Genomic DNA, 15,000 nt, shown 5'->3' on the forward strand with positions numbered 1-15,000 from the left:
TCATTGTGATGAGATCTGACATGAGTAAACTGAAAGAGATGGCAGTAAAAAGGCTAAGAAGCAAGAAAACAAGGGAGGAACTCAACGAGAAATACAAAGTACACGAGAGGGGACTAAACAACACAATAGAAGATGTAAAACAGAGGCTTAAGGCCAAAGCACATACGATCCAATGGTACATGAAGAGGAATAAGGGATATCAACAGAACAAACTATTCGGAACCAACCAGAAAAGACTATACAGCCAACTAAGAGGGGAAGACAACCACCAAGAAATTCCTGAAGCCTAACCAAGTAAGAGACTCTGGTAAATCATATGGAACAATCCGTTATTCTCCCTGTTTCTTCAAGGAAGAAGAAACAGGGAGAATAAAACAAAGATTCACAGAGATCACGACAGACACAGTCAGACACCAACTAAAGAAAATGCCCAACTGGAAAGCCCCAGGTCCCGATGAAGTCCATGGATACTGGCTCAAAAACTTTAATGCCCTACACCCAAGAATAGCAGAACAACTCCAGCATTGTATCTCAAATCACCATGTGCCCAAATGGATGACCACAGTAAGAATAAGGGAAATATAGCCAGTAACTACAGGCCTATCACCTGCCTACCAATAATGCGGAAGTTAATAACAAGTATCATCAGTAAAAGGCTATACAACTACCTAGAGGAGACAAACACCATCCCCCAACAACAGAAAGGCTGCAGAAGGAAGTGTAGGGGCACAAAAGCCCAGCTCCTGATAGATAAAATGGTAATGAAGAATAGTAGGGGAAGGGAAACCAACCTAAGCATGGCATGGATAGACTATAAGAAAGCCTTCGAAATGATACCACACACATGGCTAAAAGAATGCCTGAAAATATATGGGGCAGAGGAAAACACCATCAGCTTCCTCAAAAATACAATACGTAATTGGAATACAATACTTACAAGCTCTGGAATAAGACTAGCAGAGGTTAATATCAGGAGAGGGATCTTCTAGGGGGACTCACTATCCCCACTACTCTTCGTAGTAGCCATGACTCCCATGCCAAAAGTACTACAGAAGATGGATGCCGGGTAACAACTCAAGAAAAGAGGCAACAGAATTAACCATCTGATGTTCATGGACGACATCAAGGAAATAGATACCCTAATCCAGACTGTAAGTATTGTATCTGGGGACATCAGGATGGAGTTTGGAATAGAAAAACGCGCTTTGGCAACATACAAAAGGGCAAAGTAACAAGGACTGAAGGGATAAAGCTACCAGATGAGAGCAACATCAAACACATAGATGAGACTGGATACAAATACCTGGGATTATTGGAAGGAGGGGATATAAAACACCAAGAGATGAAGGACACGATCAGGAAAGTATATATGCAGAGACTCAAGGCGGTACTCAAGTCAAAACTCAATGCCGGAAATATGATAAAAGCCATAAATACATGGGCAGTGCCAGTAATCAGATACAGCTCAGGAATAATGGAATGGACGAAGGCAGAACTTCGCAGCATAGATCAGAAAACCAGGAAACATATGACAATACACAAAGCACTACACCCAAGAGCAAATGCGGACAGACTATACATAACACGAAAGGAAGGAGGGAGAGGACTACTAAGTATAGGGGACTGCGTCAACATCGTGAGCAGAGCACTGGGGCAATATCTGAAAACCAGTGAAGACGAGTGGCTAAAGAGTGCATGGGAAGAAGGACTAATAAAAGTAGACGAAGACCCAGAAATATACAGAGACAGGAGAATTTCAAACAGAACAGAGGACTGGCACAACAAACCAATGCACGGACAATACATGAGACAGACTAAAGAACTAGCCAGTGATGACACATGGCAATGGCTACAGAGGAGAGAGCTAAAGAAGGAAACTGAAGGAATTATAACAGCGGCACAAGATCAGGTCCCAAGAACCAGTTATGTTCAAAGAACGATAGACGGAAATAACATCTCTCCCATATGTAGGAAGTGCAATACGAAAAATGAAACCATAAACCACATAGCAAGCGAATGTTCAGCACTTGCGCAGAACCAGTACAAAAAGAGGCATGATTCAGTGGAAAAAGCCCTCCACTGGAGCCTGTGCAAGAAACATCAGCTACCTTGCAGTAATAAGTGGTATGAGCACCAACCTGAAGGAGTGATAGAAAACGATCAGGCAAAGATCCTCTGGGACTATGGTATCAGGACAGATAGGATGATACGTGCAAATAGACCAGACTTGACATTGATTGACAAAATCAAGAAGAAAGTATCACTCATTGATGTCACAATACCATGGGACAACAGAGTTGAAGAGAAAGAGAGGGAAAAAATGGATAAGTATCAAGATCTGAAAATAGAAATAAGAAGGATATGGGATATGCCAGTGGAAATTGTACCCATAATCATAGGAACACTAGGCACGATCCCAAGATCCCTGAAAACGAATCTAGAAAAACTAGAGGCTGAAGTAGCTCCAAGACTCATGCAGAAGAGTGTGATCCTAGAAACGGCGCACATAGTAAGAAGAGTGTGGACTCCTAAGGAGGCAGGATGCAATCCGGAACCCCACACTACAAATACCACCCAGTCGAATTGGAGGACTGTGATAGAGCAAAAAAAAAAAAATTCAATAATAATAATAATAATAATAATAATAATAATAATAATAAATAATAATAATAATAATAATAATAATAATAATATTGAGGGTACTGCATTATTTCAATCTACTCAAATGACTTGAGGTCATTTTTAAACATTTTTATTTTTATTTTACCTTTTTTTTCTCTCTCTCAGGAACACCAAGAAGGCAACCGGAGTAAATCCACGATATTCATCACCCCTTCTTTGGAAGACAACGACTCCCTAATTCTGTGCCGGGCCAGTAATCCTCTCGCTACCGGAGCATCCATGGAAGACTCTCTCAAATTAAATGTCTATTGTAAGTTGGTTTTTCTCCCCACTGTGTGTTCATGTAATCTATAGTTACTGTTGCGTCTCCCCCCCCCCCCCCTCTCTCTCTCTCTCTCTCTCATCCTCCCCTCTCCTCTCTCGTCCCCCCCCCCCCCCCCCCCCTCTCTCTCTCTCTCTCTCTCTCTCTCTCTCTCTCTCTCTCTCTCTCTCTTTAAATACATGAATATACTCTTTACATACATGAATATACATACTTACGCGATATACAAAAATATAGATACCCTTCATATATATATATATATATATATATATATAATATTATATATATGTGTGTGTGTGTGTGTGTGTGTGTGTGTGTGTGTCAGTGTGTGTATGTGTGTTTAGAGTTCGTAGATATTTTTCTTCCCTCAAAAGTGCTCCCTACTCAAGATCGTAAAGATAAAACATGACATTAAAAAAATCCCAAATATATTAACAAACAGTCATCTTCACATGAGTGTCTTGGCAATGATACTTGTAAAAGTAATCAATTGTTCTATTGTAAGCCACGAAAATATTTCTGTGTTCCAAGAGGTAGATTTTTATATTATTTTTATTGAAAGGGTTTTATTACTATATTTGAGTTATTATGAAATTGTGTTCCTAACGTTATTCAATTTCAAGGAGGTGCACATTATTTATCATACGCTGTTATATAATTTCTATGGGTGTTGATTTTTATATTTGACTCAAAAGTTTCGATAAATAACTTTTTGTTTCTACACTTGATGATAGAGTCAGCATTCATTTCCTTTCTAAAATACCTCAATGCCCATATGTAATTGATTCTTCTCAAGTATCACGTTTCCTACAGTGATACCTGATTTGGATACTAGCTTTGAATCCTCCTGGTTAAACTAATTAAATTTTTCGCTTACTCGGGGAGTAAGCCTATGCACTACTTTTTTGTTGCTGTTGTTCTTGTTCTTGTTTTTGATGGGAAAGGTCTATAGAAGAGCCTGAAAATGTATGAAAAAGGTTTTTCATTTCGAGTTAAAGATACAGAAATTTTAGGATAAGATATGTATGATTTACTCATTAGAATGAAAATTTAAAACATAAATAATGTGCTTGTTAAACAGTACAGAAAAATTATATCTAATAAAACATAACGTATTCATTTTAATTTTCGTTGGTGAAACAACAATCTATTTGACCGAAGATTTTAGCACGTATCCCGAGTAAGCTGGAGGTCGGATAAAGGTGATGGCTTGTAAGTCCATCCAAACATAAAGGGTATCTCACACCGATTACAGGTACTCTAGGAGCAAGAGCCCGTGTTGACATAAGGCCAGCTGAATCTAAAACAACAACAATAAGATCACATGAGTATCAACCGTATTAAGATGAAAACCTCTCGTTGTGACCTTATCAATTTCTCTCTCTCTCCTCCTGCAGACAGTCCGAGACTTTCGCTGGCGCCAGGCCAAAACCTGGTCATGGCAGACATCAAGGAAGGGGACGACGTCTACTTCGAGTGTGGCATCAAGGCCAACCCGAAAGTATACAAGGTCCAGTGGTTTCATAACGTAAGTATGACAGAAGAAGAAGGTGGGAGGTACTTTCCTTTATACGTTCATGCACCCACAGACATGCAGTCGTTTAGTCAATCGTGAATGCGTAGATAACGTGCAGACTTCAATTTGAATTCAATATTCATAGTAGATTTGCCCTCGTTTTGATGACAGATTTCTCACTCAAAAATCACTTAAAATATCGCCTAAATATTGTACAATCAATATATCATAATACTCACGCGCCCACTAACATACAGATGTTTATAAACTTAATCGAGAATGCGAAGACGATTTGCAAACTTCAATTTCAATTCAATATTCATACCAGATTTGTCCTCGTTTTGATGAGATTTCCGATTTAAAAATCATCTTAAATAATCACCTATATGTTGGACAATTAATATAAAATAACATTCAGTTTAAAAAATAATTTAATTTGAATATAATATTTTTGGAATTTTTCCTCTTTTTAATATAATATTTTTGGTATTTTTCCTTTTTTTATTATAATATTTTTGGAATTTTCTCTTTTTTCATATAGTATTTGAAAAATCGTCTAAAAATAGTATACAATGAGTGCACCACTATACACATTATTTGAATGTAAAATTAGGTGAAAGATGGAAGGAATGAAATTCGCAGAGCTAATTCGAATCAAATATCTTTTTGTAAATTGGCCTTAAAACAGTTCTTGTTGTTGAGAAAACAGTGTTGGCGAAAGATGAGTTAGTCATGTTTTGAAAATCAAAGTTGCTTAGAAAAAATGTTTTCATATTATGCCTTTCAGAAAGAAGCATTCATACTTATACTTTGGAAACGAAAATTGCTTTGGAATATTGTAATATGTATTTCTGACAGGGGTATCCATAATTATACTTTGAAAAAAAAATATTGATGGGAAAAATTCTTACATGCATTTCAGAAACAAACATAGATAAGAAAAACTGTTAAATAATGTTTCAGAAAGAAGTATCCATAATTATACTTTGAGGAACAAAAATTGCTAGGATAAATACCTTTGCATAATGTGTTCGAGAAAGAGGTATCCGCAATTATACCTTGGAAACAAAAATTGCTTTGAAAAATTGCCGTATTATGTTTGTGTTGAACATTAAAAAATTGGCAGCAATTACTAAAACCAAAGTGACAGGAATTCTGAGGAGTATGAACGTGGAGATATATTTAGCATGAATTAGTCAGAATGGACTATACAACTATTGATGGGTAAATCATTTGATGATAATGTAAAAGATTCAATGAAAGAAAAAAAGTGTGGATTGCAGTTGGCAAGACTTAACAATGAACTTGCATGAAAAAGGGGGGAAATTCGCAATAAAAGAATAAATAATCAGTGAATCGGTGGGTAATATATATGAAATAGGGCTTTTCAGTAAGTACAAAAATATGAATCATAGTGGATGAAAGTCAATGCTTAAAAAAAAAGACAGACTGATGTTTATAACGAAGAAAATCTGAGTGAAAAAAAATTAATTAAACATAGGGAAACAAAGAAGTAATAAACCTATACATGTGAAATCAGTAATAAATAAACAATAAAAAAATTAAAAAAATAAATAATGAACGATAAAAAAAGGAAATGTTCTTAAGAGTAAACTATTTTTTATATTTATTACCTATTCATAACAATGAACAAGAAGAGTAAATTATACTCAATTGTTCTGAAGAACAAAGGACTAAGGTCACTTTTTTATGGGGTGGGGGTGGGGGGAAGGGGAGGCAAACAATGGGCGTTATTGAAATCCTTCATAAAGGCGTCTACTTCCCTAAAGAAATGAACCTGCTAATGAATTATGTCCCATAGCCAACTTCGTAATAATAGTATCCTGAATTATGTCCCATATCCTACTGCGTACTAATAGGACCAACCTTTGCAAGCGGGTTAAGTTATAACAATAATTACCTATTTAATCAATTTATCAGCTTCAATCTAGAAAATTTGAAATGTAGAGTTCACTGAACAGGTAATAATGTATGTGTACTACGTACCTACGTACCTATGCGTCCCAGGTATGTTCCTTACAGAGTGTTTCTGTACTAGAATATGTTGTTTATACTTTCAATTTCTTATGCTGGATTTCATCCTCCTGGTACATTATAAAGTTAATTCCAAACCTTCCCATTTTCGCTTACTCGGGAAGTAAGCCTACAAACTACTTTTTTGTTGTTGTAGTAAGGGAGGTTGGAAAGCCCTATGGAAAAGCCTAAAAAGGTCTGAAAAAGGTGTTTCGTGTTGAGTTAAAGACACACGAATTTTAGGATAGGATATTCATGATTTATTTATTAGAATGAAAATGTAAAACATAAATGATGTGTGGGTTAAACAGTCAAGAACAATTATTTCCAATAAAATATAGTGTATTTATTTAAATTTTCATTGGTGAAACAACGTGGTATATGACCATAGATTTTAGCACGCGCCCTGAGTAAGCTGGAGGTCAGACCACGCCTTGTTATGGTGAAATTTAATACTACTTTAACTTCTTTGCTTATGAAAATATTCTATTATACGAATCATGAAAAGCAAATGCACTTAATTCTACACCTACACAATCTTATACATGTATATGCTAACAATACTTAAAATATTGTTTATGTTTAATTTTACAACTTTTATGTAAAACAAGAATATGAAATCCCTCTTATGTGTATAAGAGAGAGAGAGAGAGAGAGAGAGAGAGAGAGAGAACAGTCATAAACGTAAAGAGCAAATGAGCAATTATGAGTGAGACAAGGCTATTGCAAAAAGAGCAAAAGTGAACCATATATATATATATATATATATATATATATATATATATATATATATATAATATATATATATGTATTATATATATATATATATATATATATATATATATATATATATATAGAGAGAGAGAGAGAGAGAGAGAGAGAGAGAGAGAGAGAGCAATTATGAATAAGAGGAGGCACAAAACAATAGTAGCTAAGAAAAAAGCGAGCAAAAGTGAACTATTGAGAGAGAGAGAGAGAGACTACATCAGATTTCCTTTTAGTTCAATGGCTGCTACCTCTATTCATGTAGTAAAATGTCTCTCCCTGAATACTCTTGGCTACTCCGGGTCACCTCGAGACCACTCCTTTGTAACGCTATGCTCCAGCATATAAAGGAGCCTTAGAATTTAACCTGGGGGCCATATAGCTTCTTCAGGCTGGGGCATAGAGCGTTACGTCATTCGTCTTTTTCTGTCCATTAAGAATGATATTTCTTTCAACAATCCACAGGCCACCTACCACTCTCATACATTTCTACCCCTACACCACCTATAATCCCCGAGTTCCTCTCTCTCTCTCTCTCTCGTAGTAGCCATCTTGCTTGGTGAGACGTACCCGCGTGAAGTCAGATTAATCAACAGATCACAAGTAAACATACGACTAGAATTTGAGAAATATCTAGAAGTGTTCGTGAACTATCGGTGATAAGATTAGTGTGAAAATAGTAGGATAAAGCGTCTTCTAAGTTAGTTTAACAAGTGTAATACTGAAATCAGAACAAGATGGCAGTAAGTTCCAACTGCGGGAAGAGGTGGCGTAATTTAGCTTGCTTGGCGAATTCGCAATACGATGAGGTAGCAGGAAGGGAACTGGCATTTCTCATCTATGAAATCAGCAACAGTCCTAACCAAAAAGATACAAAAGCATTCATAGATATATTAGAAGGATATAATCCTTCAAACTGGAACAAATCTAATGAAAACATCTTGAAAATAATTGAAGAAGTTCCAAATAAAATCCAAGTGGTCAAGAGACTCATAAAGAAAATATACATAAACCAACAACATATTCCGACAAAGGGAAAAATGAATAAGGTGAAATCTCTGAATATCCTAATTGATGCATTAGGAAAAAGAATGCCAAAAGCATGCAAACTGTGTAGGTTGGTATAGCATAGTCAATCACAAAACCTAATCAGAAAATGTGCTGCATGCAACATCCGACCCATCCACAGTGTGCTGAGGTAATGCAAGATTTGAGAAAAGATACAAGAATTTTTTGTTCAACATGTCTATCATGGATAGACAAATGTTATTAAATCAAGATTGAATGTACAAATAGTTGAGGATGAAGAAGAAGAGGAAGAAGAAGAAGAAAAAGAAGAAGAGGAAAACGGAAGAGAAGTAAACAAAAATGAAATGACAGAAAAAAATAAGGAAAACAAAGAACAAGATAAAATTATGGATGCAGAGATACTCATTGATACTACATATGAGGCATAAAGCAGCATACCCTACGAAGAAATAAATTACGATATGACAACAGAAAAGCAAATCCCGAAGAGGCTCTACCCAGATCTACACAATGACGGGAAAGAGGAAAAAATAGACAAGAAAGACAAAATCTGCAACCTTTTGAAAAGAGGGAATTGCAGATTTGGAGAAAGATGTTACTACAAACATCCTAAGGTATGTCAAAACTATGAAATATATGGCAAATGTGCATACTTAGATGGCTATGGGGATGATTGCAGAGATCTGCATCCAAAAATATGTAAAAACCTAAAAGAAGGAAAAGGATGTAATGAATTCGACAAAAATGCAAATATATGCACCCTGTAGCCATAATCATAATCAAATAAATAACCAACCAAGTAATAAAATCCAAAATAAGAAAGAAACAAATAAAGAGAGAAATCAATATCAGGTAAAAAGAGAAAAGCAAAACCACCCCAATGAAGATATGCAGAGGTGTCAGCAAAAAATTTCAAAGCATCAGCTCCGAAATTCTACTCAAGAGATAATAACTGTATTTATTATGCAAGAGGATATTGCAGAAACGGAGAAAATTGCAGATTCAGACACAAAATGAATAATTATGATGAAGGAAGATCAAATATTATGGAAAAGTTGGATTTTTTAATGTCAGAATTTCTGGAAATGAAAAAAAGAACAACATACCAGAACAGGAAAGAGACATGGGAAAATCCTTATTACTACCAATATTAAATGAAGGAGAAAACACGCAAACCATCATAGTGATGAATGCGCAGGGTTTAGTTACGAGTAACTCAAAAAGAAAATAGAGTACTTAGAAGAAAACTAACCCAAAATGAAAAGAAAATAGATATAATGAATATAAGTGAAACCTGGTATTCCCAAGAGACTGGGAATGATGATCAAATAAAAGGGTTCCAAACTTATAGATCAGATAGAAAAAATAGGAATCAAGGGGGAACCGCAATATAGGGAAAGACAAAAAACAAGGAAAAAATATATGAGAAATATAGTAACTCGAATGTGAACTAATGAAGGTAAAGAAATTTGAATCTGAAAAAATTGATGACATAGTAATATATAGACCCTCCTAACATCTAAAGAGTTTGACATAATAATTGAAAAATTGGATGATATATGTAGAAATCACAAGGACTGGACTATTCTCCTATCTGGTGACTTCAACTTTCCTTTCGTAGAAATGGAAAGAAAAACGAATAGGAGACTGTGGTTGTACTTATACATATAAAAAAGAGAGTAATAGTAGTGCAGAAGATAAGAGGCAATTTGAAAAGCTATTAGATATGCTACTAGAATACAACATTCAACAAATAAATCACCTGCCAACAAGAAAGGAAAATACTTTAGACCTAGTATTTGTGAACGAGATGAATTATGTTAAAGAAATAATAGTTTATAATGCGAGTATTTCAGATCATAATGTCATAGAATTAACAGTTCATTCCAAAGCAAGTGAAAATAGAGATAAGCAAGAAATGAAAAAGTGGGAAGGATATGGAAAATACAACTTCTACAGTAAAAAATATAAAATGGTCAGAAATTAATGAAGAATTAAAACAAAGTTGGGATAACATTTTCGTAAGTGATGACATAAGGGTAAATACGGAGATATTATATAAAAATATTGGAGAAAATAGTGGATAAATATATACCGAAGAAGAAAAGTAAAACATCATTCATGCATACCAAGAGACAGAAGGATTCTTGTTCCAGAAAATCAGAAAGTGGAAAAAAAGGTTTTGCAAAAGAAAAAAATGCATGGAAAGTTATAGAACTAAAAAGTAAGATAGAAAATGCAGAACAAAAGATTATACAATCAAAAGAAATTGAAAAACGGAACTTGGAAGAAAAAACCCTATTAAATAACAAGCAAAACCCCAAACTATTATACTCATATGCGAAGAAGATGAATAAAAGAAGAATAGAAATAGGCCCTCTGAGAATTGAAGGGAGATTAACGAATGAAAAAAAGGAAATTTGCAACATACTGCAGAACGATATAAGAAGAATTCACCCCTAGAATAGATAATGAAGATAATGATATAGAAGTAAGGGACGAAAATAGTGAATATTTAGCTGACATAGAAATTAATGAAGCTGATATTGTGCAGGCAATTAATGAAATTAAAAATGGAGCTGCTGCAGGGCCGGATGGAGTCCCTGCTATTTTGTTAAAGAAAGTAGTTCATTCTATCGCAAAGCCACTTGCAATATTATTAAGACAAAGTGTAGATACAGGCAAGATTTATGATGAGCACAAATTAGCATATATCACCCCTACTTTCAAAAGTGGATCAAGACTAGAGGCAAGTAATTATAGGCCTGTGAGTCTAACATCACATATTATGAAAGTGTATGAAGGGTAATGAAGAAAAATGTTATGAAACATTTAATAAAAAATAATTTTGTTTAATATAGGACAACACGGTTTTCGTACCCGGAAAAAAGTACACAAACCCAACTGTTAGTCCACCGTGAGAACATATTCAAAAATATGAAAAGCGGAAATGAAACAGATGTGGTTTATCTAGACTTTGCAAAAGCTTTTGACAAAGTAGACCATAATATATTAGCAAAGAAAATTAGAAAACACAATATCGTAGATAAAGTAGGAAGATGGTTAAAAGAATTTTTTACACAACAGAAAACAGATAGTTATTGCAAACGATGAGAAATCGGATGAAACCAAGGTAATACCCGGTGTGCCACAAGGTACGGTGCTAGCTGCAATATTGTTTGTTATTATGAGAGACATAGACAGTAATGTTAAGGATTCGGTAGTGAGTAGTTTCGCTGATGACACAAGAATAAGTAGAGAAATTACTTGTGATGAAGATAGGAACGCTCTACAAAGAGACCTTAACAAAGTATATGATTGGGCAGAGGTAAATAGGATGGTATTTAACTCTGATAAATTTGAATCAATAAATTATGGAGACAGAGAAGGAAAGCTATATGCATATAGGGGACCTAATAATGAGACAATCACAAATAAGGAAGCAGTTAAAGACCTTGGTGTGATGATGAATAGGAACATGTTATGCAATGATCAAATAGCCATTCTGTTGGCAAAATGTAAAGCAAAAATGGGAATGTTGTTACGGCACTTCAAAACAAGAAAGCTGAACACATGATTATGCTTTATAAAACATATGTTCGTAGTCCACTTGAATATTGCAATATGATATGGTACCCACACTATCAAAAGGATATTGCACAAATAGAGAGTGTACAAAGGTCCTTTACAGCTAGAATAGAAGAAGTTAAGGACCTAGACTACTGGGAAAGACTACAATCCTTAAAATTATATAGTCTAGAAAGGAGAAGAGAACGCTACATGATAATTCAGGCATGGAAACAGATAGAAGGAATAACAGAAAATATCATGGAACTAAAAATATCAGAAAGAGCAAGCAGAGGTAGATTAATAGTGCCCAAAACTATACCAGGAAAAATAAGGAAAGCACACAGAACATTAATCCACTACGCACCAGCATCGATAATGCAGCGTCTATTCAATGCGTTGCCAGCTCATCTGAGGAATATATCAGGAGTGAGCGTAGATGTGTTTAAGAATAAGCTCGACAAATATCTAAACTACATCCCAGACCATCCAAGATTGGAAGATGCAAAATATACCGGAAGATGTACTAGCAACTCTCTGGTAGACATTAGAGGCGCCTCACACTGAGGGACCTGGGGCAACCCGAACGAACTGTAAGGTCTGTAAGGTCTGTAAGGTCTCTCTCTCTCTCTCTCTCTCTCTCTCTCTCTCTCTCTCTCTCGTATTCTTTTCGGGTCAGTTTGCATTCTGGAGAACTGTTTTCTCAATTTACCCTCTGTTATTATCAAATAGACTACAGAAGTGGCTATAAAGTAAAGCCTAACAATAAGTGGCTTTAAGTAAAACCTTATAATAAGTGGCTATAAAATAATTATATTATTACAGTCTAAAAATGGCCATAGCGTAAAAAAGTAAATGTTGATTATATCAATAAAAAAAGATTCAAATAGTATCTATATAGTAAAATCTCATCGTTGATTATTAGGTCATTCCGTGCTTGGTCAAACTGACTCACTTTCTTACTCTTTCACATTAATTATTAATTTCTCAAACTATTTCAATACCTAGATGCTCCTTGGACATTACTTTGATTAATTCACCATGTCTCAGTAAAATAATATGAATAATAAGCGTGTGTGTGTGCGTGTGTGTGTGTGTGTCAGTGAAGAGAGAGAGAGAGACATTACTTCACATACCGTGCCACGGGAAGGGGTAATTAAATATATATATATATAAATATATATATATTATATATATATATATATATATATATATATTATATATATATATATATATATATAGAGAGAGAGAGAGAGAGAGAGAGAGAGAGAGAGAGAGAGAGAGAGAATAACATTACGACAATGCTAAACGCAAAGACCTCATAAACACGCCCCTAATATCTGTCATCAGAACAACGCGGTGTTTTTTTTTTTCTCTCTTTTCGTTCAATCACCAGATTCCACTTGTCTGGAAACAAAAAATATTGGATTTTCTTAAATAACTGGGCCAAACGACGTGATTCTTGCGTGTCGCATTTACATAATGTCTGAAATCTATCGTCAATAATCCCATTTCCAATTCCCCTAAGCAAGCTGTCCAATACTTCTTTTGTGGATGTTCTTATGAAAAACAAAGATTTCCTACGTCTTACACTTTGTGTACGTTCCTCCATCACATACCACCCTACTTTGCGTCTTTGTTTTTCGCTTCTAATTTGTTGGTCAATAATAGATTTTCAATATCTGTATTGGTGGCATTTTCTCGTGGAATTGGGTTTTCTTTTATTCGTGGGTCAGAGACTGTTATTTATGTGCTGTTGAATATATTACGATGTCTTTGATATGGTTCTTTACGTGGAGGGTCATAGCCTAGTAAAACGTGCGTGTTAATGTTGAATGTATTTAATCAATTATGTTACTCGTCCCATGGGATCTGTCATCAGCTGTTGCAAAAACATATTCTTATTTGCTCTACTTTTGATTTTGTTGGCTGTATCTAAAATAAATAGGAAATCAGTACCATCAATGCAAAATTAATGTTTGAATTGAAGTTCTCATCCACAATACAACAGAACTGGATGCGGTTATGTTCCAGTGTTAGTCGTAAATGATTTTTTAATTCTACTTTCGACTCATTCAAGAGACGAATAGCGAGTAGCCAAACGCACCTTATTCAATTCTGCCTGAAAAATGTCTCGTAAATAGGTTGCTAGTGGTTCCTTACCAGGAAGTAAATCAGTGCATCTATACACTCCCAGCAGACTATTTATTGAGCTACGCAATCATTAGATATCTCACACGACAAGCTTATTTGCAAGCTGAGTCGGATATAACAAGTTCATTAATACATCAGTCTAGCTCACATTACTATCGAGGCTATATATTGGAAATTTCACTCGAAATCTTTATTTTAAGCAAGAGTGCTTTGGCTTGTCTTTCTGTGTTCGAATTTAATCCAGTTACAGAACAATGGACTGGAATAGCGTCCAGGCTCCAGTCACTTTGAAATGTAACTGATTATGATTAAGTGGGAACAATTGCATAATAAGTTTAGTTTTTCCCAGCCAAGTTGGCTTTGTGTTTGATACACTATAACATACCAAAATTTCAGCTGTTGTCACATTTTCAAAACGCTAAATACCTCGGCTCTCTGTTTTCAAAACATCAAAACTTCAGCTATCTGTGTTGTCACATATTCAAAACATATCAAAATTTCAGCTGTGTTGGTACATTTTCAAAATATATCAAAACTTCAGCTGTCTGTGTTGTCACGTTTCTAAAACATATCAACACTTCAGCTGTCGGTGTTGCAACGTTTTCAAAACATACCAAGACTTCAGCGGTGTTGGCACATTTTTAAAAGATATCAAAACATCAGCTGTCTGTGTCGTAACGTTTTCAAAAACACATCAAAACTTCAGCTGTGTTGGTACATTTTTAAAAGATATCAAAACTGCAGCTGTGTGTGTTGTCACATTTTCAAAACATGTCAAAACTTCAGCTGTCAGTGTTGCCACATTTCCAAACCAATGGTCCTCGAAAGACGACCTCAGGAGAAGCTCTGAATAATACCAAAATCTTTGAAGACCATTTTCTCAGAATTGGGGGCCTTTTCGTTAAACTAGGGACGAATTATATCTTTATATTCTTCTTCTCCAACCACAGGGAGACGAATTGACCCACAACGTCTCCATCGGGGTCATCCA

The 15,000-nt window shown here is 35.2% G+C and overlaps 1 protein-coding gene across 1 annotated transcript in view; it reads left to right on the forward strand.

The window, feature by feature from the left end:
* The window catches only part of LOC135211049 (nephrin-like), a 187,015-nt gene that overhangs the window by 146,092 nt on the left and 25,923 nt on the right, over positions 1-15,000 (forward strand). The window contains 3 exon segments of the mRNA XM_064244107.1: positions 2,788-2,932; positions 4,342-4,472; positions 14,960-15,000. The exon segment at positions 14,960-15,000 is cut by the window's right edge and continues 119 nt beyond it. Coding sequence (XP_064100177.1) covers positions 2,788-2,932; positions 4,342-4,472; positions 14,960-15,000 — 317 coding nt within the window.

This window comes from Macrobrachium nipponense, chromosome 4 (assembly GCF_015104395.2).
Source record: "Macrobrachium nipponense isolate FS-2020 chromosome 4, ASM1510439v2, whole genome shotgun sequence".
NCBI lineage: Eukaryota > Metazoa > Arthropoda > Malacostraca > Decapoda > Palaemonidae > Macrobrachium > Macrobrachium nipponense.